Source organism: Arvicanthis niloticus, chromosome 13 (assembly GCF_011762505.2).
Source record: "Arvicanthis niloticus isolate mArvNil1 chromosome 13, mArvNil1.pat.X, whole genome shotgun sequence".
In the NCBI taxonomy this organism is placed as follows: domain Eukaryota; kingdom Metazoa; phylum Chordata; class Mammalia; order Rodentia; family Muridae; genus Arvicanthis; species Arvicanthis niloticus.
Window position 1 is genome coordinate 32,359,401 of NC_047670.1, and position 26,353 is coordinate 32,385,753.

A 26,353-nucleotide genomic window follows, 5' to 3' on the forward strand; every position below is an offset into this window, starting at 1 on the left:
AACGGACACTTTAAATACAAACACCTGCTGGCTTGGCAAATGGTCATTCTGTCTTCTCCAGGAAGGCTAAGAAGACATCAAGAGGAGATATTCTGTAGAGTTAATCTTCCTATTTTGGTGCTTACAAACTAAAGTTTCTGTGAGGGACATGGTAGGGAGAGATGCTTTTGCATGAGTGCCTTTCCTTTCGCTAGCTCACTTCTGATGCTTTCAAAATGTCTGTAGTCACACTTCTTTAAGAGGCGAGTGGGAGTAGGAGTCTCACACAGTCATCATATTTGCCTTTTTGTTCAGGTTATGGTGCCTGGAGTGCAGAACAGTCTCCTTCTGAAGACTCTACTTCCAGACACTGAGTATAAAGTCACCGTGACCCCTATCTACACTGTTGGAGAAGGTGTCAGTGTCTCTGCTCCTGGGAAGACTTGTAAGTGAATGTTTGTCTGCATGGACACTAGTTTACTCATCACCTAGGATGGGTAAAGTATAGTGCAATAATTAGGACCAGAAAATCTGCCAGAATCCTGTGAATGGGTATGAATCCATGTACAATACAATTTGGGCAAACTGTTTACCATCAGGGGGCTACAGATTTATTCTCTGTGAAAGCAGAAGCACAGAGCAGAGCTGATCCTTCAGGTTCACCTTGTGGCACATCACACGTCCTGGTGATTTGCCAAGGTGGAGGCCTCATGGCCTCAGTCTTTCTCCACATTTCATGGAACCGTGACAATCCTCCCCCTCTTCTTCCTCCTCGTCTTCCTCCTCTTCTCTTTTTTCCTTCTTTTTTCCTTTTGTAGGCCTAGTTTTATGTTTTTTAAATAAGCATTTAGCAAATGTGCTTTCTTTTTATTATAGTTCTGTGAGTTTTAACACATGCATGGGTTCACATAATCATCACCACTAGAGTAGACAATAGAGAAACCTGTCTCATGATAGCAATATCCTTCATAGTACTGTCTTGCTCACAATCCTATCTCCTAAAACCTCTGTTGCTTCATTAGTCAGCTTTGTTTGTTGTTTTTATTGTTGTAACACACTAATTGAGACAATTAACTGAAAAAAGTAAAAGTTCATCCTACAGTTTGTCCTTCTTGCAGAGTGTTCTGAGACCATAGTGTAGCATAATTGAGAAAAAAAAAGAGAGACTTCATTCAGTAATTGATGGGTACAGAAGCAGAGTCCCACAGCCAGATATTAGGTGGAGCTCTGAGAGTCCAGTGAAGGAGGGGGAGGAAGGATTGGAGGAATCAGAGGGCTCAAAAATACCACAAGAACAAGACCCATCAAATCAACAGACTGCACCTCATAAGGCTCCCAGAGACCAGGGAGCCGGGAGGAGTCTGACCTATGACCTCTTTATATATGTTATGGCTGAGCAGCTGAGTGTTCTTTTGGGATTCCTAACAGTGGGAGCAGAGGGCTATTTTGCCTACTTGTCAGATCTTGGTCTGCCTACTCAGTTGTCTTGTCTAGCCTTGATGTGATGGTATATGCCTGATCTTATTATACTCGTAATGCCATGTTTGGTTGATGTCCCTTGGAGGCCTGATCTTGTCTGAGGGGAGGCAAATGGGTGTGGATCAGGACAGAAGAGAAAGTGGTGGGGAGAGGGGAGGGGAAAATGTAGCCAAAATGTAATATATAAGAGAAGAATAAAAAATTCTTTAAAAAAAGAGGGAAGGTTTACTTTCTTTCATAGTTTCAGAAGTTCTGGATCTTGGGAGCCTATTTATGAACTTCACTTTTGTATGTTAACCTCTGACAATACTATGTGGTCCCAAGGAGACATCTTAAAATATTTAAGAAGCATTCGCCATAGTTAAATCAGATGTAAGCACACTTGACTCTTTTATTTGCTATTATTAACATCTATTCTTTCATAAAGACTACCCTAGATTTTAGTGGTGATAGGAACACTTCAAACAGTGACTATACTTACTCTGTTTTCTGACATGGTGGGTCAAGAAATGAGGGCTTGGTAGAAATTCTTCTGTACCATATAAGTGATATAAATTATCATTACCTGTTGGTATACACATTGTGGCTGGGTAGGTCTTAAAGCTCCAAGTCAATTTTACTTCATGCCCGTCATCTTGGGGAGGATAGCTACAAGGTACAAGCTGACCCTCCGCTCACCTGAGAGGCTCTCCATATTACATGGGGATTCTGCACTGCAAGAGGAGGATTTCCAAGGGCTACCATTCCTACATAATTGGTGGCTAACACAGCCAGAGAATCTACCCAGATTTAAACAGTGACTGATGGTTTCCAGTTCTTAATGGAAAGCAGATATTAAAAAAAAAAAAAACCAAACCTGTGGCCATTTTAATTCATCATAATTGACAGTTACATGGGAGCAAGTCCAGAGCAGTGTTAATAACTAAGTTTTGTACCTTACTCCTATAGGTGGGTTTTCACAAAAGTCTAAATAAAGCAGGAAGTAGATTTTTTTTTTTTGAGAGAAAAAAAGCATTTCTTTCATGGCCCCTAAAATATCTTTTATCTGTTTTTTTTTTTTTTTCTTGACAAATTAAGAATAACTGGAAAAGACCTATCTGCTGAACAGCCAGTGTTGTGAAGGTCAGGTCTAGAAACCTGAAAAGATCTGTATAATGCATCTTTTCTTGTTTATCATCTCACAGTTAGAGGGAGGAATTGCATTGGGTACCATTGCCCAAGTGTCCCTTCACAGCCTTTTTGCCTGGGGTAAAAGCTCCCTGTTTGAACTGTTCATCTGCCTTTAAATTATCATGATGCAGGGAACACACATTGGGAGGCCCAAAGGGAGTGGGAAGAGGGAATTGGGTGTAGATATAAGACACATTGTATACATGTATAATATTGTCAGAGAATAACACTTGCGTATACAAGGATCTCTTGAATACACAAGGTAGAAGAGAGTGTCTGGTGAAGCAGACCCTCGCCACCAGTGATAATCACCAGTCACATTGTGTAAGTAGCATTTTTGATATGGACAGACAGGTGCATTTTGATGTATGTGAAGTTCATTAATGCAAAGGTAGATGTTTTTAATAAGCATCATTCAATTTTATTTTTGGTTAAAATTAATTGAAAAGAGAACCATCATCCTTTCAATGAACCTCTGGATTTCAGAAAAAATGTATTCATCAGAAGAGCAATTTTTTAGATTTGTGTTACAGACCCCACTGTGAACTTTATGTTTTATTTGCAAAAGTGTTTAGTTCAGGTGCTGACTGAACCTCTTATTTGCCTTCTTCTGTCTGCACAGTGCCATCCTCTGGTCCTCAAAACTTAAGGGTCTCAGAAGAATGGTACAACCGGTTACGCATTACATGGGACCCACCCCCTGCCCCTGTGAAGGGCTATAGGATTGTCTACAAACCTGTGAGTGGTAAGTCCTTCTCAGAACCCAAAGTTCCAAAATTTTTAGTGTGTGTGTGTGTGTCCTTTGCCAGAACATGCAAGTGGAGGTAAGAGAACAGCTTGGAAGAGTCAGTTCTCTCCTCCCATCATGTGGATTCCATGTGTCAAACTCAAGTGGCCAGGCTTGACTGAAAATCTGTGGCACCATCTCCCTGATGCCAAGCATATTTTAAGATTATTTCTGGCATTGTTTCTGTCAGTGTTAGACTTTATATATTAAACCACTAAGAATTGTTTCTTATCTTTTTTGAGGATAAGTGTTTTTTTAGTATGGTCCCTGTTGGGTAGACATTATTAGAAAGACAAAATGATGCCTTCATATAGAAAACTGTACACACACCATGAAGAAATAGGCTATCTCCTTAGTGTACATCTGCCTGACCACCTCAGGCAGGGAACAAGTCTAAGGAAAGCTGGAATCCCCAGGAGTGGAGGGAGGAGTCATAGCTCAATGGATGTGTAAGCTCTAGACCTTAAAATCCTTACTTTAAAATTTTTCTTCTGCTTCTTCTTGGATGAGTTGGACAAATTCTATTGACAAACTTTTCTTTCTTTACATTTAAAAAAGTATGCTGTGGGGTAAACTCAGCAAAGTAAAAAAAAAAAAAAAAAAACTTCTTCATGAGATACTCTCTTCTACCCCCCTCCACCACTGTATATTCAACTGTCTTTATTTCCTGACAATATTATACATGTATACAATGTGTCTTATATCTACACCCAATTCCCTCTTACTCCCTTTGGGCCTCCCAATGTGTGTTCCCTACATCATTATAATTTAAAGGCAGATGAACATTTCAAATAGGGCGTGCTTTTACCCCAGGCAAAAGGCCATAGAGGGCATTTGGGCAGCAGTACCCACTGCAATTCCTTCCTCTAACCTTCACACTCCTGTGACACTTTAAGTAGGAAAATATGCATTATACAGCTCTTTTCAGGTTTCTAGACCTGACCTTCAGAACTCTGGCTGTTCACCAGAAAGAGCTCCTCCAGTTATTCCTAGTTTGGCAGAAAAAAAAGAGTTAAAAGATATTTTAGAGGCTATAAAAGTTGCTTTATTTCTCTCTCAAAAACTTGAATGGCCGAAGTCTGTCTTGTGGGGCATTGCTATCGATCTTATTTCAGCCTTAACTCTTCTTCTTTTGCCACTTATCCAGGTCCTATTGTCATCTGGTCCATGTGACTACAATAGCCTCACTTCCAGTCTCTTCAGAAAAAATGTCTTTATGGACCATGAAAATAAAATAGTAGGCACAGATCAAGGCCTGCTCCACACTCACTCCTTCAGATTCATCACAGATTTTATTTCTTTTGTTTCTTTCTTGTAGGTCTAGGGTGTATATACACTTACGTGATGTGTTCTGGATCCTTTAAAAATGTCTATCATATTTTCTGAGTACTAAAATCACTTTCTTATGTTAAACTTGTGGTTTTCAATTGCTATGGTTTGCCCTCAGTAGAGATAGGTTTGACTGTCACACGTTGGAGTATGGAACTTTCCACCTAGTAGGTACTGGTAACTATTCCTCAACTCACAGTATTTTCCTACTTTTGAATAATTGTCCTTCAAGTGTCCAGGATGTCAGTAGTATTGTGGTTGTCCTGGAGAGGCAGCTACATGTGATCGTTTGTGTTGGCTTTTTGTAGCATAGGAAAATAGCTACTGTTACAATGCATGCATCCAAAAGCCACGTAAATTTGCTACTAGAATGGGGTTCCTGGAGGAAAGTGATGAGTACTTAGAAATTATCACCAACTCAAAGCTCTTAAAAAGTAGACACAGAGAAGAAAAGACAGCTGGTAAAAAGGCAGAATAAGACTCAGCACAAACTGTACTTAACATTTAAGACTCCAGCAGGTTGAATGCAGTTGAAGACACAATGGTCTCAAAATTCAGCTGAGCTAAGGCCATGGCATAAGAGTAGATGGTGCTCTAGTGGTGACATCTACCCAGAACTCCTATGATAAGGTGTGGTCTGGTGACCAGGATAGAGCTTTCTGTCCTTGACATGTGCTGGGGATAAAACAACTATGTAAGTAGAGGCTGTTGGGAATTATGTCTTCAACCAAGCAAATGCTGATTGCTTCTGATAATATAAAAGTCAGTCAATATATAAGGTGATGGGTGGATAGTGAAGCCCTTCAACATTTTGACTAAGTACAAGGGATAAAACGCTACTAGAGGAAGAACTAAGATGTAGGTTTTAGAGACAGATGAGACTAGGTTCTAGCCTCAACCTAGTTGTTTGCCTGCTGGGTAATCCTGGGTCACAGTCAAGAGTTGGTTGAGTGCAATTCTCTAAGAGCAAATGCACGTTGTGATTGTAGTGTATACTCTTGTCTCTTTTAGTCCCTGGTCAAACTCTGGAAACTTTCGTGGGTGCTGATGTCAACACCATTGTCATGACAAATCTCCTCAGTGGAATGGACTACAATGTGAAGATCTTTGCTTCCCAGGCAGCAGGCTTCAGCGATGCTCTGACTGGCCTCGTGCAAACACGTAAGCCCGATTGATGTCTGCTTGCTTCAGCCCTGAGTTAGTGGCTTTGTGTTTGATTCTCCCTGTGACTTGTCTCTCACTCCCTGTTTTCAGTGCAACCATTGGCTTTTCTTCCTTCTGCAGTACTCTTTCTGGATGGCATTTTGTGGAAAGAAAGGTGTGGTAGTTTCTCAGGGCTGTCCAGAGTCCTAGTTGGCAGGCAGTTGTCAGCAACTGCTTTTCCGATCTGCTTGATGGTTGCAGATAGGATTTCCCTCTGGAAAGTTTGTTGGCACTTTTCAAATTAGGTGAAATTTTCCAAATAGCCAATAGTCTGACATGGCCAATGCCAGTTAAAGCTGGGCCAAGGAGAAGTTGGCTTTCTCTCAAAGCATTGCTACTCACCACTCATGCACATGAACACACACACACACACACACACACACATACACACACACACACACCACACAATCACACCATACATCATTGATTGAAAGAACATGTCTCTCCACTCTAAGATGTTCTTGTATTCTTTTATGAATTTTCATATGGGAATTTCTCATTGGCATCTGAACTTATGATGGAATTCCATGTGGAATTACGTAGTGCTTTCCAAATTTCAATAGACGTGTTCCATTGTTCTGAAATTTTGTTATATACCTCCACATCATCTGTTATATTTCTTTAGATCAACTTACATGTTTGGATCCAAATACATTAAAAAAGCGTATCTCTATGATGAACCCAAGGTTGGTACTTTTAATACATAGTGAAGATAATACACACATGATGGAGTGACAGCATGCTCTGTAAAATAAACATATGTGCTCTTAGTAGCATGTGCCTCATGCGTAAAGCTTGTAGTGATCAGAGAATTTGAAAAGAGCCTTAACTGCCTTACATATTAGTGATGGCCTTGGACAAAGGCGTTACCTTCTCAGGGTTCCAGGCCTTCTCAATTCTAAGATGAAGGCAATAGCCATCCATAGTAGCAACTATGGTGTAGATGAAGGAGCTAATGTATGCAGAGTGCCTGTTAAGGCAGGCTCTGCAGGAATAGCTGCTATTATATTGTAATAACTGTGTTATTCTTGGCATGTATGTGATCTTTGTCTCAAATAGAATGATTAGTCCAAAAAAAAAAATGTCATTCAAGAATTTGGCTCCAAGCTACCTTGTGTTTTTTGTAGAACCTGTACTTCCATGAGAGGATGCTTCCTAAATCCTCTTCTGTGGAGTATCTTGACATCGCAAAGATTACATACTGAATAAGCTTTATAATTTTATCTGAAATGAATCCCCGCCCCCTGTTTGGGTATACTGACACCTTATCATTTAGAAGGCTGATGTAAAAGAATCACCAGTTTGAGGTTAGCCAGGGTTGCATCAAAAGATCCTATCTTTTAAAATCACAAAACAAATAAAAATAAGAAATAGAACAAAGTTAGGTGTGATGGCACACACCTTTAATCCCAGCTCTCAGGAAGCAAAACCAAACCAAAACAAAAGAAAACAACCCATAAACTATACATACAGCCCCCCTCCCCCAAAATGTGTTCTCTGTATTTGAGGACTCCAGGGTGCCTTTTGCCTATGGTTCTGTCTTCTCCTTGACTACTGAAGTGACACTACTTTGGGTACTAGCATGGTCGCTAAGTATTTTCCTCTGCTGTACTGTGACAGCAAACCCCAGCTCCTCCTTATCATGCCAGAGTCTCTGTGCTTGGCACACCTCCTTCCTCTGTCTCTAGCCTTCTGGTTTATGTCTCTACCACTTGTGTTTCCAGACTAATTTTTATTGGCATATTTCTGTGTACTCCTTTTCTCACTCCATATTTCTTTTTTTCTTTTCTTCTTTTCTTCATTAGTAAGAATGGTGAACATTCCAAACATAATTTTGAAAACAGAGAATATTAAATTGTTTTATACTCTTACCCATTAAGTAGAAGTTAAACAGTTGTTGCTTGTTCTCTTTCTCTAGTGTAAAATACAGACAGCCTCACACAATGAAACATAATTTAATGTTTTTTACAACAATTTTAGCACAGTTGTTAAAATTATTAATTTCCCTTTCTTGTGTGGGGAAAGGAGTATTTCAGTTAGCTTTAGGAAATGAGACTTCCCTCTCTGCTCCACCAGAGAGAAGCAGTAAAAAGATACAAATTATGATTAGGAAAGATTATTTTACTATCTTGGAAACAAAAATTATGAAGCAATTTCATTTTATGAGTTAACTAAGACAGGATGACATAAAAGAAAAATCATATGGAAGGAAGAAGTTATTTAGGAAAAGAAAAGTAAATTTTCTGCTTTTGAATCTAAATGATAAACACCACATGTTTACTTTTATATTGTCCTGAAGAAAGCTTTCTGTTGTTTCCCCCCAATGATCTCCCATGTAGATGAGAATTCTAAGGTGAAGAAATCCAAATAGTTTCTCTTACACGTGCAGACTCTACAATTTAATTTCAAAATAGGTTCATTCTTATTCAATTATAATTTTTTGTTTTTATTTTGATTGACTATTTTTATCACTGCCCATATTTATAGGGAATGTTGTGGGGTTTTAATACATGGATCTATCACGACAAGATCTACTTAGGATAGTTAAGCATGTGTCACCTTAAATGTTTATCTTTTTTTGTGGTGAAACTATTCAAAATCTGCTGTTCTTTTGGTTTTAAAACCTGCAGTGCATTGTTATGAGCTATAACAGGCCCATTGTGTGATAGTCCCACTGTGTGATAGTCCCATTGTGTGATAAGACACTTGGCTTCATTCCTCTCAGTTACTCAGAGCTCCTCCCTCATCTTCCCACTGTCCCCAGCTTCTGGTAGCTAACCCTTTTCTCTAATTGTATGAGATTATAATGGGATATCTATTGCCATTTAAAATAATAAATCCCATCTTTTGCAACAAAGTGGATGAGCCTAGAAGACCTTGATTCGATAACCTGACACCAAAGGGCAATTGTCACAAAACCTTCCACACAGTTCTGTGAGACCAGTCTTTATGAAGCCAGTTTTGTTGTGTAATATGTTCATGTCTACCCCGTTCTTCCCTTTGACTTTATCATGCTTGTTGTCATTTGCCTGTAAGTCCATACTGTATTACTTTGGTCATTGTGAAACAGATAAAGGCATACATAATAAAGAAGAAGCTCACATATCACCCATTCCTTCGTCACTGTTGCATCTTACCTTTTTCCAGTGAATATGTGTGTCCTTTTCACTTGTCAACATGAGACAGTCTGCTTCATAGGTCTTGTTTTGCAGACATTAAATAAATGCCTTAAATAAAAACATAAAGGACATATCTTCTGTTATTCATCTTTTTGTGAGTTGGTAAGTTTCCCATTTCTGAGTCTAAAGCTCTGAATGAAAATTTTACCATAAATTACTTTCAGAACTGGGTATAATTTGTGGCATTGCTTGCAGTGTGACATGGTTTTGTTTCTGTTTTGTTACAGTGTTCTTGGGTGTGACAGATCTCCAAGCCAATCAGGTTGAAATGACAAGCTTGTGTGCTCGGTGGCAAATACATCGCCATGCCACAGCCTATAGGATAGTTCTAGAATCCCTTCAGGGTAAGTAGTTTTGTGAAGTACTTGCTTGCCTGCTCTTATGCAAATCAATTGTGGAAAGTCATATTAGACAGCAAATATGGAGACAAAATGTGGGACAGAAACTGAAGGAGGGGTTGTCTGGAGACCATTCCACCTGGGTATCCATCCCATGTGCAGTCACCATGGATGTCAGGAAGTGCATGCTGACAGGAGCCTTATATAGCTGTCTCCTTAGAGGTCTACCAGAGTCTGACATATTCAGAGGCAGATGCTCACAGCTAACCATTGAACTGATCATGGGATTCCCAATGGAGGAGTCGGAGAGAAGACTGAAGGAGCTGAAAAGGTTTGCAGCCCCATGAAGAAAGCAACAATACCAACCAATCAGAGCTCCCAGGGTCTAAACCACCAGCCTGGGAGCACATAGGGAGGGACCCATGGCTCCAGCTGTATATGTAGGGGAGGATGGCCTTGTTGGGCATAGGTGGGAGAGTCGATCCTTGGTCCCATGAAGGCTGGAACCAGAGTGTAGGGGAATTCGAGGGTGTGGAGGTGGGAGTGGGGGGTGGGGGTACATCCTCATAGAAGCAGGAGGAGGGGGGATGGGATGGGGGTTCATGGGCAGGGGGGGAGGGGATGACATCTGAACTGTAAATAAAATATTCCCCCCCCCCCCAAAAAAAAAGGACTAGAGTCCTTGTCGGCAAGTTGCATGTTCAGGGCTCAGAAATGCAGCATGTGACATCAGACCTGCAGAACTTTACCCAGGACCTGAGAAAATGCATGCAGAAGCTTATCCATCAATGCTTTGCACCCAGCAAGCTCCTAAACAACGCAATCTGCTGTTGGTCTCCGGAGCCAAATGACCAGAACTAGCATACGTTCAAAGTGCATGGTGCTAGCACTGTGTTATTTACTCCGTGGTGACCAGCTTCAAATGGCATGTTTTTCTGAGTGCTTTATTGCCTTGGTAGTAACTTGTGAACGCATTCTCATTCAGGAGGAGGCATAATGTATCCATATCTGCTGAGGTTTGATCTGACATATATAGGAGTTCAAAATAGAATATATGGTGAAGACAAGAAAAACATTAAAAAAAATATATGTTCTATGGTTGTGTAGAACATGAGTTAATGAATGTTTAAGCCAAAGGAGATGAAAGATATGCTTACTATGAGTAGAGGAACAACTACAGAATTTGAGTTATATTTCATATCTCTCTATGATCATATTTATTATAGAAGGGTTAATATTTACTGGCATTTGTTAGACCTAAAGATACTAAGCATCACCAACAGTGTTGGTTTGGTGTCTGCAGATGCGATTGGTCCCTAGGTGGGGCAGTCTCTGGATGTCCTTTCCTTCACTCTCTGCTCTACTCTGTGTACCTGATTTCCTTTAGACAGGAACAATTCTGTGTTAATATTTTTGAAGGTGGGTTGGTGACCCCATCTCTCCCCTGGCAGCTCTTTTTATCTAATGGAGGTGGTCTCTTCAGGTTCCATCTCCCTACTGTTGGGCATTTCAGCTAAAGTCACCCCAGTTGAGTCCTAGGAGTCTCTCATACCTTTATTCTGATGTGAAGTCAGTAGAGATGTCCCTGCTGCAACCTCAGATTCTCATCATCATTCTTCTCTGAGCTTCAGTGTCTCCAAAATTTACCTCATTTGAAATTATTAACTGTGACAATTACCTACACACTAATAAGCAAACTATCGAGGCTGTACCATTCAAACTTGTTTATGAAATTTATAGAAACACGAATAAAGGGAGTTAAGCAAAAGAATCAGTTATTGGCTTATACACTGAGAGGCTTAACCGTATCCAACTTTAGGCACCTCTGGATCCAGGAGTTTGAACAGTCCTTGAGATGGAGTCTTGCTCTCTCCTCCCACTCTGCTTTTCATACTCAGTCAGGCTCTGTGATGGGGATCCAGTCAGATCCAGAGTGACATCCTTCCAGTTTCTGGCTTCATAGGCATGGAGAAAAGAGAAGTTTCTTTCTCAATGTTTCCAACAGAAGTCCAGAAACTGAGTCATGCTGGCCTGGTTTGATCACATGCTCCTAAATCTGTCACTGAGTGCACAGGAATGAAATAAACAGACTGGTTGGACCTGGTTAATTTCCCTGACTGTGTCTGTGGCAATGGCCAGGAGCAGCAGGGTGGTATTTAATGCTGTCCAGATTATAAGTACCAAGAGGTGGGAGAATTGAATCCAAAGGAAAAAAAGGATGGGATTCAAGGCTGGCAAACACAAGACATCTGCTAGGACATTTTTATGGCTAAGATAGGGGAAAAGATTACCAGAAGGACAAAGACCATACTGGGAACGACTGAAATAAAACTTGCCAATTAGCTGTTTGCCAAATTCAGGCTTTGGTTAATTCTGGCATAGATCAAAGTGAGAGACCTTTAGTTGGTCTTGTTAACCCCCCCTCTCTGTCTCTGTCTCTCTGTCTCTGTATCTCTGTCTGTCTCTGTCTGTCTCTGTCTCTCTCTCTGTCTCTGTCTCTGTCTCTCTCTCTCTCTCTCTCTCTCTCTCTCTCTCTCTCTCTCCATCCTCTTCTCTCCATCTTTTTAAAAGCTGACATGGCAGCATTTCTCTTTGAGTTCCTGTCCTAAAGGTCCAGATACTGTGTCTCCCTGTTAATTTGTTTGACAAATTTTTGTAGATTGCTTAGGAAAGAGTTCAGAGGGCACACGCCTTTCCCCCTCCTTTAGGTGTGAGACGCTGATTGTGTGGTAGTGTCTGTTGTAAGAGGATTGCAGTCTACTGGAACACTTACTTTACCAAAGACCAAGGCTAGAAAGGAATGTTACATGCAACCTATTTCAGAATCAAACTGTCCGATGCAAAGGCATGGTGATTGGGGGTCAGGCATTTGAGAGACCTGGGAGGAGAAAGTATTGAAGTCATAAAATTCTCATAGCATCCTTGTCCTGAGGAGCCTCTGCATGTGGCTCTCAGCAGCTGCTCCAGACACCATTTTGGGAACCAAGATGGTGATGTCATTATCGATACAATAACGATCCAGAATGCTACCTTGCTTTTTAGAAATAAATACACAATGGCAAACTATTTAACTCTGTTCTAAGAAATTAAGCTGAATTAGCACTCTACCTTGGGCAGAGGGATTAAAAGGGTTAGTCATCATCCGATCAATTTAGATTTTGCTTTCCTTTAAGGCAAAGCCATTAGACTTGAAACACATGCCAAAAGCAACACGTGTACACCTTCACTCATGGATCCCTCTTTGTTACTGTTGGGAATCAAACTAATACTGTTTGCCATTAATTCTAATATGCCCATTCCAATTTTCCAAGGATTTGTGGATTTATTAATTTTTTTTTGCAGTAAAGCCCATTAATATCCTATTTTCAAGGGCCCTTAAGAAGTACACAGATATTCATGGAAAATAGGAAATGCCAGAAATAGAACATTTCTAGAGATGATTCCCTGAGGGAATCCCTGAAAAGCTTTTGTGCTTACATATCTTTATACTCTATGCATAAGATTCAGAAAATATTTGCCTTATGGGTAGCTTCCAGAGACTTCCAGTCAGTTGCAAGGGATGTTTGGGAGTCAGAACAAAACTGTTATGGGGGGTTTTGAGCCTTGGAAGCACAGAGTGGATTTGGATATTAAAAATAGCTTACTAAGTTTTCACAGTAAAATATAATCTTACAAAACAGTAACTGTTTTTAAATTTCAGTGTTATTACCACAAGGAGAGTCCATGTGGAGGTCATAGAACGGCTTTTGGAGTTGGTGTTCTCCTTCTGTGTTTAAAAGAGTTCTAGGGATCAAACTCAGGTCAACAGGCATGCAGAGCAAGCATGTTTACCAGCTGAGCCATGTTGCTGGCCCAGTACCAATGCTTTTCACTTGATCATTACATATGATGTATGAAAAATGACTAAGGTAGACAGTATGTTGTCGAGAACAAGTATATTTGACTTTGTTGCGTTGCTGAGGATAAACCCAAGGCCTCACATATGCTAGAGACGCCCTGAGCATACTCTTAGCCCGGTACAAATATATTAATAAGTATTACTTATAATGTTCACTAATAAAATTCTTCAATATTCGCAATATATAGAAATTAATTTCAAATGTCATTTACCAAATGACTTTAATTTAGAGATCAACATTGTTCCATAGCCAAAATTCAAAATAATGTTTATTACGGTACATAAATATTGATACAGATTGAAACATAAAATCAAAATTTGTCAGAACGTCATGCTTTCTAAAAGGCAAAAGTGCTGTTATCTTCACTTAATAATCAATTTATCTGCTTTTATATTTTGCATATGCTGTTTATAAAGTAAATGTCTGAAGTGATTATTTGGAGAAGCAGGTAGTTCCTAGTAACTACTAAACGCAGTATATAATGTATTGAATCCATGTAGCCTTTGAGAGCAGTTTCTAAATTCCTAGCATTATAGCAAAATAGTTATAAGGTGTTGATTAATCATATGCAGCTTGAATTGGAGAAATGGCTTAGGAGTGTAGAGCACTTGCTGTTCTTGCAGATGACTTGTGGAGTAGTTTAGTTCCCAGCGCTTGTGTTGGGTGACTCACAACCTCTTGTCACTTCAGCTCTTAGGGATCCAACACCTTCTCTGGCCTCTTCAAGCATGCCCCCCCCCCCACGACATGTTCTCACATAGACACACACAGATATACACATAAAATTAAAAAAAAATTTTAGGAAAAAGAAAAGGCATCATTTAAGAAACAGAATCTAGAATTCATCCCAAGAGAAGTTTTTAGTTACATTTTATTTGTGTATTTGGTGGCAGGGAAGGGGGAAGCACACACACTGCAGCAAGTGTGAAGGACCATTTATGGGAGCTGGTTCTGTTCTTCTTCTATGATGTGGGTTCCAAGGATCAAGTCCTGGGACTTGGTAGGAAACACCTTTATCTACTGAGCCATATTGCTGGCCACTGGAGGCAAATTTTAATATTTGTTCTTCGTGTAGTAATGACAGTTCCTCCTTCCAGCCAGATATCTATTATGTCAAGAAATAAATATTATGACTTATTCTGAAACCTTTCAGTAATTAAAACCCCCCAAAAGTCCCAGCCCTGACTTGTAAGGACTCTTTACCTGGTCTCTAGCTAGTGAGTGCTCCAGAACTCTCAGAATGTTTCATTTTGAAGAATTAAGTCTTCACAGCAATTTATGATGTAGTAGTGTACAGTTAGTGACACCCTCTGAGACCTGAGCTTAGAGTTTGAATTCAAGTTTCAGTTTGTGCCTGAGCTTGTGACTGTAGTAACTTGTTAATGTTTCTGGCTTCCAATTTCTTGTCTTTAAAGTGAGGATAATTATAAATGATATAAGAATAGAGTGGATTACTATACATAAAAATCTGTATGATAGTTCTTGGCACGTGATAAGCATTTATTAACTTTTTTGGCTGTTACTGTCTGTGGTGGTGGTTATCCTTAAACAGCCAACATGGGGCCTGGAATAAAGTAGGTTGACAATAAATGGTGAATATAATTAACCCAACTGCTCTGGCTCCAGACCCCAGGGCCAGCACTAATTCTTCCAAAGAGGTATAGCAATTTTACTGTGGGTGTGGGAAAAGAGAAAGGGACCAGTGCTTATTCCTCCAATGTTTTTTGTGCCTCTGACGTGGGGAAGACAGATGGTGCAGTGATACGTGCCATGACTCCCTGACTGAGCTGAAAGGACCTGGTTACCAGTGACTGGGAGACAGTACTTCTGTCTCTGTGGCCTTAAACCACTTCAGCACCATGCCCTGTTCAAAGAACACAAAGGTGTTTTCATAGTGCAACCAGGAAGTTTAGAAGAGGCATACTAAGTTTCCTCAGTCTTCTTTAAGATAAAAACACCACAGGTGTCAGATCAAAATCAAGGCTGGGGATGAGGATGTTGCTCAGGGATCGACTGCTCCCCTACTCTGCAAAAGGCCCAAGGTTCTGTCCCTAGCACCCCATGAAACTGGGCGTGGCTCACACATCTCTTATTCCATCTCTTATTCAGAAAATGGAGGCAGAAGGATCAAAAATTAAAAAAAACAAAACAAAACAAAAATTTAGCTGCATAATGAGTTCAAAGCCAAACTAAGCTTGAGATACGTGTAGGGAGAAATGAGAGAGGAGGAAGAGGTCTTCAGAGGGAACGAGGAGCAAAAGGAGAGGGGGAGGAAATCTGTGTGACATGATAGCCAAAACGGTTTATTTGAGGAGATGAAGGGGGCCACAAGGAGGAGGATAGGAAGGACAGGAAGGGAAGGGAATGATTTAGAACAAAGAGTAATGACACATGAGAATGATAGTGCTGTAGTGAAACCCTTTGTTTTCTATGCTAACCTAAAATATTAATTAAAAAGTCATGAGTGACAGAGAAGAAATGGGGCACTCTGGAGACTCCTCCATTGTCCTGGCCATACCTCAAGCTTTTGTACATGTTACTTTGAGAACAAATTCTAATTGCAGTGTCTTAGATCATTGTTTAGAAGGGAACCCTGTTGGATGGTCTTAAATTGTATGGAGTTAAAGACCGTTCTTTGTGTGTGTGTTTGTGATCACGTGACTATGTTCTGGTGAACTTAATAAATGGGGGTTGAGTGCAACAGATCAGTTAAGACACGTGCACATAGTTATGAGCGGTCAAAGTTCTTCATCTAATAAACACAAGACTTGGCAATTTAAAAGTAATAAACCTTATTTTTTGTCCATATTAAATGTAATTTTCACCCTCCTACTCTCTTTCTGCCATCTTCCCTCGCCGTCACCATGGTGCAAATGAATGTTCTGGCGGATGCTCTCAAGAGCATCAATAACGCTGAAAAGAGAGGCAAACGCCAGGTCCTCATCAGGCCTGTGTTCTAAAGTCATCGTTCGGTTCTTAACTGTGATGATGAAGCATGGTTACATTGGTGAATTCGAGATCATTGATGATCACAGAGCTGGGAAGATAGTTGTGAACCTCACAGGCAGGTTGAACAAGTGTGGAGTTATCAGCCCTAGATTTGATGTTCAACTCAAAGACCTAGAAAAATGGCAGAACAATCTGCTCCCGTCACGCCAGTTTGGTTTCACTGTGTTGACAACCTCTGCTGGCATCGTGGACCATGAAGAGGCAAGACGAAAACATACCGGAAGGAAAATCCTGGGATTCTTTTTGTAAATGTAAAGCATAAATAAAAAGCTTTCATGGACTGTGAAAAAAAATAAATGTAATTTTCATATCAGATTGATTTTATTTTCATCAGTATCAAAGCACTGTGTAGTAAATATTCAGTCTATACAGTTTGACGTCTCTCAGGTGCCAGACCTTTGAATAGAATTCTAGGTCTTTGATGGAATTCGGAGGCTATTGGCTTTCCTGATTACTTGTTGAAACACTGGAGCTCTCCATGCTGCTATGGGCTGGCTCTGTCTCAGTACTAGCTGTCATCTCTTCCATTAGGAGGTGGTAATGACTGAATAGAGCTTTTCCCTTTAGTCTTTTTTGTAGGTGGTGTAAGTTTTCTCAGAAGTCTTTCTTTTTGGGATCCGTGGCAGGATTTTCTTGTCCTTATTGGTAGTCTTCTGCACCTTCTCACTACTGTTGGAACCGGATTGACGACTCTTCTTGCCAGCAGTTCTGGTTTGGGATGGATGGCAAGTCTTACCTTTCTTGGACTTGGCACTTGAGGATGATGACTCAACATCTGGTGTAGGATCCTGTGATTTCTTGGTTGCTTTCGCCATACTGAGGCCTGGGGTGGTCTCTAAATGTAATTTTTAACAGAGGAAATTCAGTGAATATATAAAAAATTTTTTACCTGGAGATACAATGCTGCAAACAAATGGAAATGATGTGGTTGTGTGGCATCCACTGATCCTATTCTGCATTTTAGAAGTTAATAATTGAAGCAATGGCACTTTCTTTCTTTCTTTCTTTCTTTCTTTCTTTCTTTCTTCCTTCCTTCCTTCCTTCCTTCCTTCCTTCCTTCCTTCCTTCCCCTCTCTCTCTCTCTCTCTCTCTCTCTCTCTCTCTCTCTCTCTCTCTCTGTCTGTCTGTCTCACATATGTTTTGTTTTGCTTTTAACGTAGACACACAAGCACAAGAATCCACCGTGGGAGGAGGCGTGAACAGACATTGCTTCTATGGACTTCAGCCTGACTCAGAATATAAAATCAGTGTTTACACAAAGCTCCAGGAGATTGAGGGACCCAGTGTGAGCATCATGCAGAAAACACGTAAGTCAAGTGTCTTCTGATCCCCCTCAAATAAGCAAATGGCATATCGATATGGATCTACATCGTCACCCCACTTAGCTCTTGCTGCCAGGAGTATGAGTAAATGCACATTTTACCCCTTTTATCCACCCCCAAATTCTTCACAATGCCCTGTCACTGTCGTCAGAGTGTACTCATTTCCATTCTCTATCTGTTGCCACAGAGCCATCTGATGGCAGAAGGCTTGAAACAATGATTTACATTATGATCCAGATGCATAAGAAGCATTCATGGTATGTGGTGTGTGAAATCGAGTTTGAGGACAATACCATCTTATCATAGCAGTGAGCGTGGGCTCAGAGCCAACATGTTCCAACTGGCTGACCCTGGAGTTATTGGCCCCTTAAGAGGCCCTTGTGCTGTTTTTCAAGCTGGCCCCAGATCTGATGCGTGGAATGAAAAAGCAAAGTATACAATTAAAACAAGACACTTTCTACATGTTCCAAGAATTGAGGGTGTCAGCATCTTAGGGTAGCTTTTCCCCCATTAATTTATTTATTTATTCACTTTATATCCAGATCGCAGCCCCCATCTCCTCACAGTCTCCTCCTTACAGGACCCTTTCCTTCCTCCCTCCCTCCCTTTCACTTCTGAGAAGGGGGAGGTCGCCCCTGGGTGCCAACCCACCCTGCTCCCTCAAGCCACTGCAGCACTAGACACATCCTCTCCCACTGAGGTCAGAGAAGGTAGTCTAGTTAGGGGAACAGGATTCATAGGCAGGCAACAGAGTTAGGATAAGTATCCACTCCAGTTGTTGGGGGACCCACATGAAGACCAAGCTGCATACTTGCTACATATGTGTGTGTGTGTGTGTGTGTGTGTGTGTGTGTGTGTGTGTGTGTGTGTATGTATGGTCTTTGGTTGGTGGCATAGTCTCTGGGAAACCCAGTGTACAGGTTAGTTGACTCTGATGGTCTTCTTGTGGAGTCCCTATTCCTTCTAGGTTTTATAGTAGCTTTAAAAAAGTTCTTGACCTGGAGTCCACAGTCATTGAAATGGATAAAATAGATTTAATAGTAGTGAACTGAGAATGGTTGTATTTGTATGTCTAATTCAGGATCTCTAATTTAAATTCAAATTCTTGAATATGAGCATATGAACAGGTGGTAGATGATGGGATTTTCTTCTGATTTTGCATCACATGAAGAAAGAACTAGCTTGCATAGCTAATTCTAGCCTCTAAGCCCACGGAGAAAAAAGTCAGTCAAAATATTCCCTTAAAAAAAATCACTGGATGAGCTCCTGTGTTATAGCTTGTCTTTACTTACAGCACTCAGGAGACAGAGGCAGGGGGATCTCTGTGACTTTCAGGCTGGCCCATGCTGCATAATGAGATGCTTCCAAAGATAATTGATTAAAACATAATAAGTTGAATCATCTAAACTTTATTTCATAATACATATATTTAGCATTTTATACACGTGTTTTTGACATATAATTTATATATCACAAAATCTAGGAGTCATTTTAAGTGGGCAACTCAGTTATTTTGAGTGCATTTGAAGAATCAAACATCACTACCATACCTTCTTAAAACAGTTCCATCATCCCAAAGAAATTTTATTCTTTTGCCATCCCCTTTTCATTCTTATGTAACCTCAAGTAATGCCTTTTATGTTGTATTATTCTTTCCAAGACATTTTATATGAATAAAAATATACAGCAGACAACCTTCTGTATCTTTAATTAGCATGCCTTTGAAATTTACCAAAGCCATGAAATATCTCAGGTGCTCGTTTCTTTTCTGGTTGATTAGAATTATGTCTTATGGATGCACATCACATAATGTTTGAAGTGAATAGGTCTTTGGTAGTAGACAAGTCTTGGATCTTTGTGAGGCCCCTTCAGCCATCATGGTCTTGAGAAGTTCAACACCTCCCAGATTCTTTTTGCTCATACATAAAATGAATTATCCATTTTCTTACCATCAATTGTGGCAGCGAAGGCTCAACCTCTTCGAGCATCTGTGGAGCTCTTCCACTTTTGTTTTATTGAACACATACTTTTGTCTTCTCCGTTACCTTCCCAGGAGTCACAACTAATCACCTCAGAGCTAAAGCTCACTATCATGCATTTTCTCTGGACCTTTACTTTAAAAAATTTTTAAAGTACATTTAAAAATCTTTGGACATCTTTTTTGTACATAATTACTTTTTATTTAACCCATATGAGAACATACAGTTCTTTGAACCTAAGTTTGAAACAAATGTAATGCATATGTTCTTTTCTTAGGGAACTATCTAGTGTGACGTCCTATAATAAGAGTTTATCCATTGCTGAAACAGTGTACAGTTGGCATCTATAAATATCACAATAACAAAGATAACTGAAATCTACAAATCCAAATTATAAGTTAAAGAGTGGTACTATTATTGTCTCCCTGGTAAATCATATATAAAGCTTCTTCTGGAAGCTTTTAATTTCTGAGTTCTCAGGTTTATAGGCTAAGTTCCCTGTTCATGCTCAGTGCTTGTCTAACTGCCAATTAAAACAATTGGCCTGGTGATCCCTCATCTACTTAAGTGTCCCCTAACCCTCATCTCACAACTGTTAGCTACCAACGAGGGGTTAATCACAATTGGATCTCTTAGTTTGATGTAAATATTTCCCTGATATGGAAGATCTCTACCTTCTTGAAGCTTCCATCCACGAGTTCTAGTTCAACTCTCTGAAGCACCACAGATCAGGACTGTTTATCTGCTACTTGGCAGCCAGTCATATGTTGCTGATAGGGTCCACCTGTATGCCATGTAAGGAGTATAAGCATGTGGCACCAGGGTGTGCGCTCGTCATACCCAAGAGATTATTTGGACAGATGTTTTGTTTAAACAAACTTCCCCCTGATTTGGTTCTGAGTCTATTGATGAAAATGAGGCTATGTCTCAATCTTATATATTAAAGAAAATGCTTAATAATAAAGATGACCCAACTCATTTAAAGTGCATAAGCCAGGCTTTGGAAGCATTTTGGTAGGGACCTAAAGAAAGTTTTGCAGTCATAGTTTTAGTATTAGAAACTGTCTTTTCCTCTTCTCTCTCTCCATTTTAATTTTAGAACTCTCAAAATAACAACAACAAAAACCTTTAAAAACAACAGGGATTCATATATCCATAACTTAACGAAAGCGTCACATAAACTGTGTTTGCCCTCATTCTTTCTTCTAGAAAGACATATTTCTATCACTGTGGTCTCTTCCAAATATGCCTTTTACTTTACCCACAAGTGGAATCCTGCTGTGGTGACCTATGACTTGCTTTGTTTCACACAGTAATTAGCTCATGGACATTTTTCCTTTATCAGCAATATACAAATACCACATTCTTTCATGTTGACTCACTCATGTCATGGAGATAATTAAATTTTATTCGATCCCAGATTAGAAAAGAATACAAAATTCATCTCGTCTTATGAAAGACTTTTCTTTAAACATCTGTCAGAGCTTGAACTTACCCAGCTGTTGGCTGCTTGAAGCTGGAGTTCCCTTTTGTGAATGGGCGCTATCAGTAGAAATGTTTTCCAAATATTAAACTGGGATGATGAAAATTTTTTCTAAATATTCAGTGTCAGATATCAATAAAAATGAAAAATAAAATACTATTTTATTTTTACCCACAACTGTAGGTAACAGTGGTACTACAACTCCTTGGTGCTTTACTGTGTGAGTTGGCACAAGAGTCAATCTTCTCTCAGACTGTTCATAGGTCATCTGAATGCTGCAGGCTGAAAAGATATGACCACACTTCAGTCCCTAAGTATTTATTCTTGGTCCTCAGAACTGAGAGACTTTTTTCAAGATGCACACTGAGCAGAATAGAGAGCGAATCATATTTCATTTGTAAGTGGCATCTTTGGAGACATAGGCTGGGAAGGGTTGGAAGTGTCAGGGACCAAAGATTGATGGTCAGTGCTCAGGCAGAATGGAAATAAGGTTCACTGCCTATGTGAAAACAGCCAGATCCTACATCTCACCAGAGGGCTAAAATTTCTGCTTTAAATCAACATCAGAACCACTTTATAGTTGGCAGTTTGATTATACCAACTCCTGCTGGGCAGCCTGAATGGGGACAGAATACATTTCAAGGCTTTGGTGTATCATGAAAGAATGGATAAAGCCAGTTTTCACAGGCTGTGACTAGTTTATAGCAGTCATTAGATCCTCAAAGAAGGCCTTTACATCATTGATAACCTTGAATAAAGATCCACTGTATCATTTCCCTCTGTTCCCTATAGATGACATCACTAATGAATGCTCTTTGTCCCTTTCCTACATAGAATCACTTCCCACGGAACCACCAACTTTTCCTCCAACCATCCCACCAGCAAAGGAAGGTAAGAGAACAAGAAGGATTCAATGTGTCTGTTTGCACATTTGTTAGTTCATTCAGTGAGAATCAAAGTGGATGCTGGAGAGATGGCTTAGCAGGAAGGAACATACATTGTTCTTGTAGAAGAACTGAGTTGGGTTCCCAGCACTTACATCAGGCAGCTCACACTACCTGGAGCTCTGGGGTGATGGATGCAAATGGCCTCCCTGGAGATTGCACTCACTGTAGGCAAACTCACACTTACAAATACACATCATTTCAAAAATCAATTAAATACAAATTATAGAAGAAAACCAAAGTGTTAGTAAAAAAATATTCATTGTCTTACCTAATTTTCTCCTTAACATACATACATAGCTTATCAAACCATGACAATTTAAAAAAACTTCATTTAATAGTAAATTGCGTACACTGATGGTTTTTTCCTACAGAATTGTTTAATATTGAAAATCTCAGAATAGGGAAAAGCATGCTTACATAATATATATGTGAAAAGCTAGTGTATAATTTTAAAGTGAAGGGGGAACGATCTCCAGTTTACCCTGAAATGCCTCTCTAGCTTTGATCCCCATTGCAGCAGCCGGGGCTGCCAAGGTAATTATATAAGCTTCCAAGCAAAATGGTGGTCATTGATTTTCAACCAATTAATGAGCATTTATTAGCAGGGGGTGGGATAGGTATACTGGAATAGTGCTTGATTGCTGCTTTTTGCTTGCTTTCAGTATTATAAAAGAAATAGGTACTAATGCAGATAATTGTGTCAGTGGTATGGATTATAAAAGAGAAATTAGATTGTGATAGCTTAGGAATAAGAGCAGTTAATGCTGTGGTTGGTTAGTGACTGCCAACCAGCAATCTTCAGAGATAAATAATAGAATATATAATGCTTGAGCAATCCATAATGTGTTTGGGGAACCATCAATACTTTAATGGTGCACACGGTAAAGAGTAAAGATAGAGTCATAAGGGTATTGTATACCACATAAAGGATCGGGCTTTATCCTATAAAAATGTGATGCCACAAGAAGGTCAGTTAAGGGAAAGATAACCTAATAAAATCTTTGCTTAGAAAAGATAACTTTGGGCCATGGAGATGGCTCAGTTGGTAATATTCTCAGGCAAAGGCACAGGGAGTCTGAGTTTGGACCCTAGCATCAGCATAAAAGTTGGGCAAGATATATGTAACCCTGGGCAGATTATTGAGTTGATGGCCCAGCCAGGCTAACAAAAAATGGCCAACTCAAGCCCTAATTCAGTGAGACATCCTGTAGGTGGAGAGTGATTGCAGGAAACACCTGGTATCACCCTCAGGTCTCCATATGCATTTGCATGCACATGCATGGACACATGTATACACAAATGTTAGTTCATAGTGCTCACATCTGGGCTAGTATGTTGATGCAGCTCCCCCAATGTAGCCTACATAGCACCTTCTAGTACCATGAAAGCTAGCCATCAGGAGGGACGCTTCCTGGAGGTACAAGGATGATTCCTCTATGTCCTATGGGCAAAGTGTGTGGTGTCTTCAGCAATAGGATATATCATCAGGTTCTGGTGGGCAGCTAGGATCAATAGGAATAGCCTGTATTATCTCAGAGATTTCCAGGACACCTTTGACCACCAATGGGAGAAGGGATTCCACATCTGGCACTGGGATTTTTATTTAAAAGCCTAGAGTATATATCATTTTATTATCAAAGTTATCCTGGATACTTATTAAGCAAGTATTTAAATTTAGAAAAAGGGCTTTAAGAAGAAAATGCAGCCTTATATCCTAAATGTAATTTTTTCATGTGTGTAGATGAGTTTCTCTTTTATTCTAAGCAAATGATTTATTAGTAAAATTTAAAATAAAATTTGCTTTCATTTTGAAGATGAAATGACATTTATTTCATCTTTCTGTGTAAAGAGTGGGCATAATTTCCTTTCCTGTTTATAATGACTGGATGTAATCCTTTTCAGCTTTACAGTCAGACTGTGAGTCTATAAAATTATGTAAGTCACATGAAAGTCATGAAAGCAAGCTCGGCAGCTCCTCATTGTCCCTGAGTGTGACCTTCCTCAAGGGTGATTTATCTTACCTTATGGACAACTGAAAGGAGTGAAGCTCCTTCAATAACCGGGCTGTTGTTTCTTAGAAAGGAGAAAGATAAATTATCTCACAGACTATTTGTATGCCAGTGAACTATAATGAACAGATCAAGATTACTGAAGAATAAATTGTGTGCTTCAGCATACTACACAGTTAACTGCAGTGATCCACAGTAATAGCCACAAAGAGGAATGGATAATGAGGAACTGCCCAAAGAGGACGTTGAAAGGGAGTTGTCAATGGAAAAGAGTTTAGGTTATATTATTGTGTGGCTTTTTATTATGTAGATACCCAATAGTAACCACTGGTAGTGGCTTCTTTCTGCTAGTATTAATTGGCATGTGTCAGTGGATGGTAAAAAGCCAGAAAAAGGATTTTTGAACAATGCAGTAATTAAAGTTTGAGTATGCTTCTTCACAATGAATTGTAGATTTTCAAAAGACAGGGTCTCATGTAGGTTAGGCTGGCATCAAACTTGTCAGTAGCTAGGAATGACCACGAACTTGTGAACCTCCTGCCCTACTTCTCCAGTGTCAGGTTTATAGACATGGGCCACCATGCCCAGTTTCATGTGGTGCTAGGAGACAAATGGAAGGTTTTGAGAATGCTGGGTAGGCAACTCTAGCCACTATGCCACATCCCCAACCCAAATTGTAGCTCACCTGATTTCACTGTATCACAACTTCCTCCTGAGCTTGGCCCCTTTGCTGTTAATTCAGACTCAAAAAGCACAGGGTACACAGAGTGGTTGCATAGCTGATATTTTTTTGTCGGTGACTATTAGTGCTTGCTTCTATCTTTCCATCTCTTTCACCCCATTTTCTCCTATTCCTCATTTTCATTCTTTGCAGTGATTGCTAGATCTATTTCTCTCCCTGTTCTCACATGCTCAACAGAAGCTTTTCAACCATAAATGGGAGCTTTGAGCATGGAAGGGAAATGATGGTGGTAAAATTTTAGGAGCACAGAAGGTGGATCTTAATAGCTTAAGCTTTTCCTTTTGGAAAGAGATTTAATTAGCCAGTGTCTTCTGGCTTGATAATGATGTTAATTTCCTCTAACCCCTGACTCAAAATATATTCTTGGTCTTCAGTATGTAAAGCTGCCAAGGCAGACTTGGTATTCATGGTGGATGGATCCTGGAGTATAGGAGATGACAATTTCAATAAGATCATCAACTTTCTGTACAGCACTGTGGGAGCCCTGGACAAGATTGGTCCAGATGGAACTCAGGTAAGGCCAACCAGCCGATCAATGCATTACCCTATGCATTCAGAAATTATTTCTTAGTCTCTTACCATGGTGGTCACTTGTCAGGGGATGTAATCAAAGAACTGGGATGATGGAATGCTAATCTTTGTGGGCGTAATCCCTGTAGCTCATGGGATGCGTGTATCCAGGATTGCTATGTTGTAGCCCAACAGATCTGCAGTTGCCAGCCTTATACTCCATTGTCAATAGGTTGGGCGTCCCTGCAAGAGCTACTGAGATCAGCAAATTAAAGATGGTAGACTAGTAGGCGGTATTTATTTTATATTAAGGCAGAGATCTCCTTTACACATAATATTTTCCCTGCCCTCAAGGACATGGCAGTTTTGAAAGTAGGGGCCAGTTGATGGTCACACATTTTAAGGATCACGTAGAATGTGAAACTACTTCATTCATTCAACAGATTCTCATAGTTCAGTGGATCAAAATATGAAGCGACCAACTCAAAATTGTCCCATAGAGTCACAAGGATAGCAGTAAAATGTAGGAAGTTAAGATGAGTGACATCACAGATTTTGAACTAGAGCATACTTGGCTTCATCTGCCTGCTCTGCCAATGGGCAGCACATGTGTGATCTTGAACCTCTTGTTTGATTTCATGTGCCTCAGTTTTCTCCTTTGCACAGTGGGTAGAATCATAAGAGATACTTTATATTTGTACCACAAGAAGCTCTTATAAAGAATACAGCCTTGGTTCTGTGGCAGAGCCAATAACCAGATTTAGGTCAACTTTTACTTGTTAAATGAGTTGGCAAAAGCCCTACAGCCATTTTTTTAATCCTAGTTCTTAATAAGCACCTATAACTTGAAATTTAATTTTCCTTCAAATTTGATATTTGATCTATTGAAAACTTAAAGAGAGGATTGGGTTAAGGAAGACATTTAAACTATGAATGCTACAGTGTTACTGTGTCTTCTGATCCTGTGCAAGTCCCTTCTGTGTAAAAGT

At 39.9% G+C, this 26,353-nt stretch overlaps 1 protein-coding gene and 1 pseudogene across 3 annotated transcripts in view; both read left to right on the top strand.

Annotated features, from left to right (window-relative positions):
• Col14a1 (collagen type XIV alpha 1 chain) overlaps positions 1-26,353 on the top strand; it is a 207,977-nt gene that overhangs the window by 107,465 nt on the left and 74,159 nt on the right. For all 3 annotated transcript variants that reach the window (XM_034516485.2, XM_034516486.2, XM_034516484.2), the window contains exons 20-26: positions 295-424; positions 3,251-3,373; positions 5,756-5,905; positions 9,354-9,470; positions 17,533-17,679; positions 21,991-22,047; positions 25,229-25,368. In XM_034516485.2, the coding sequence (XP_034372376.1) occupies positions 295-424; positions 3,251-3,373; positions 5,756-5,905; positions 9,354-9,470; positions 17,533-17,679; positions 21,991-22,047; positions 25,229-25,368 (864 nt within the window). The remainder of the gene's footprint in view (positions 1-294; positions 425-3,250; positions 3,374-5,755; positions 5,906-9,353; positions 9,471-17,532; positions 17,680-21,990; positions 22,048-25,228; positions 25,369-26,353) is intronic.
• On the top strand, positions 16,097-16,816 carry LOC117718641 (small ribosomal subunit protein uS8 pseudogene; annotated as a pseudogene).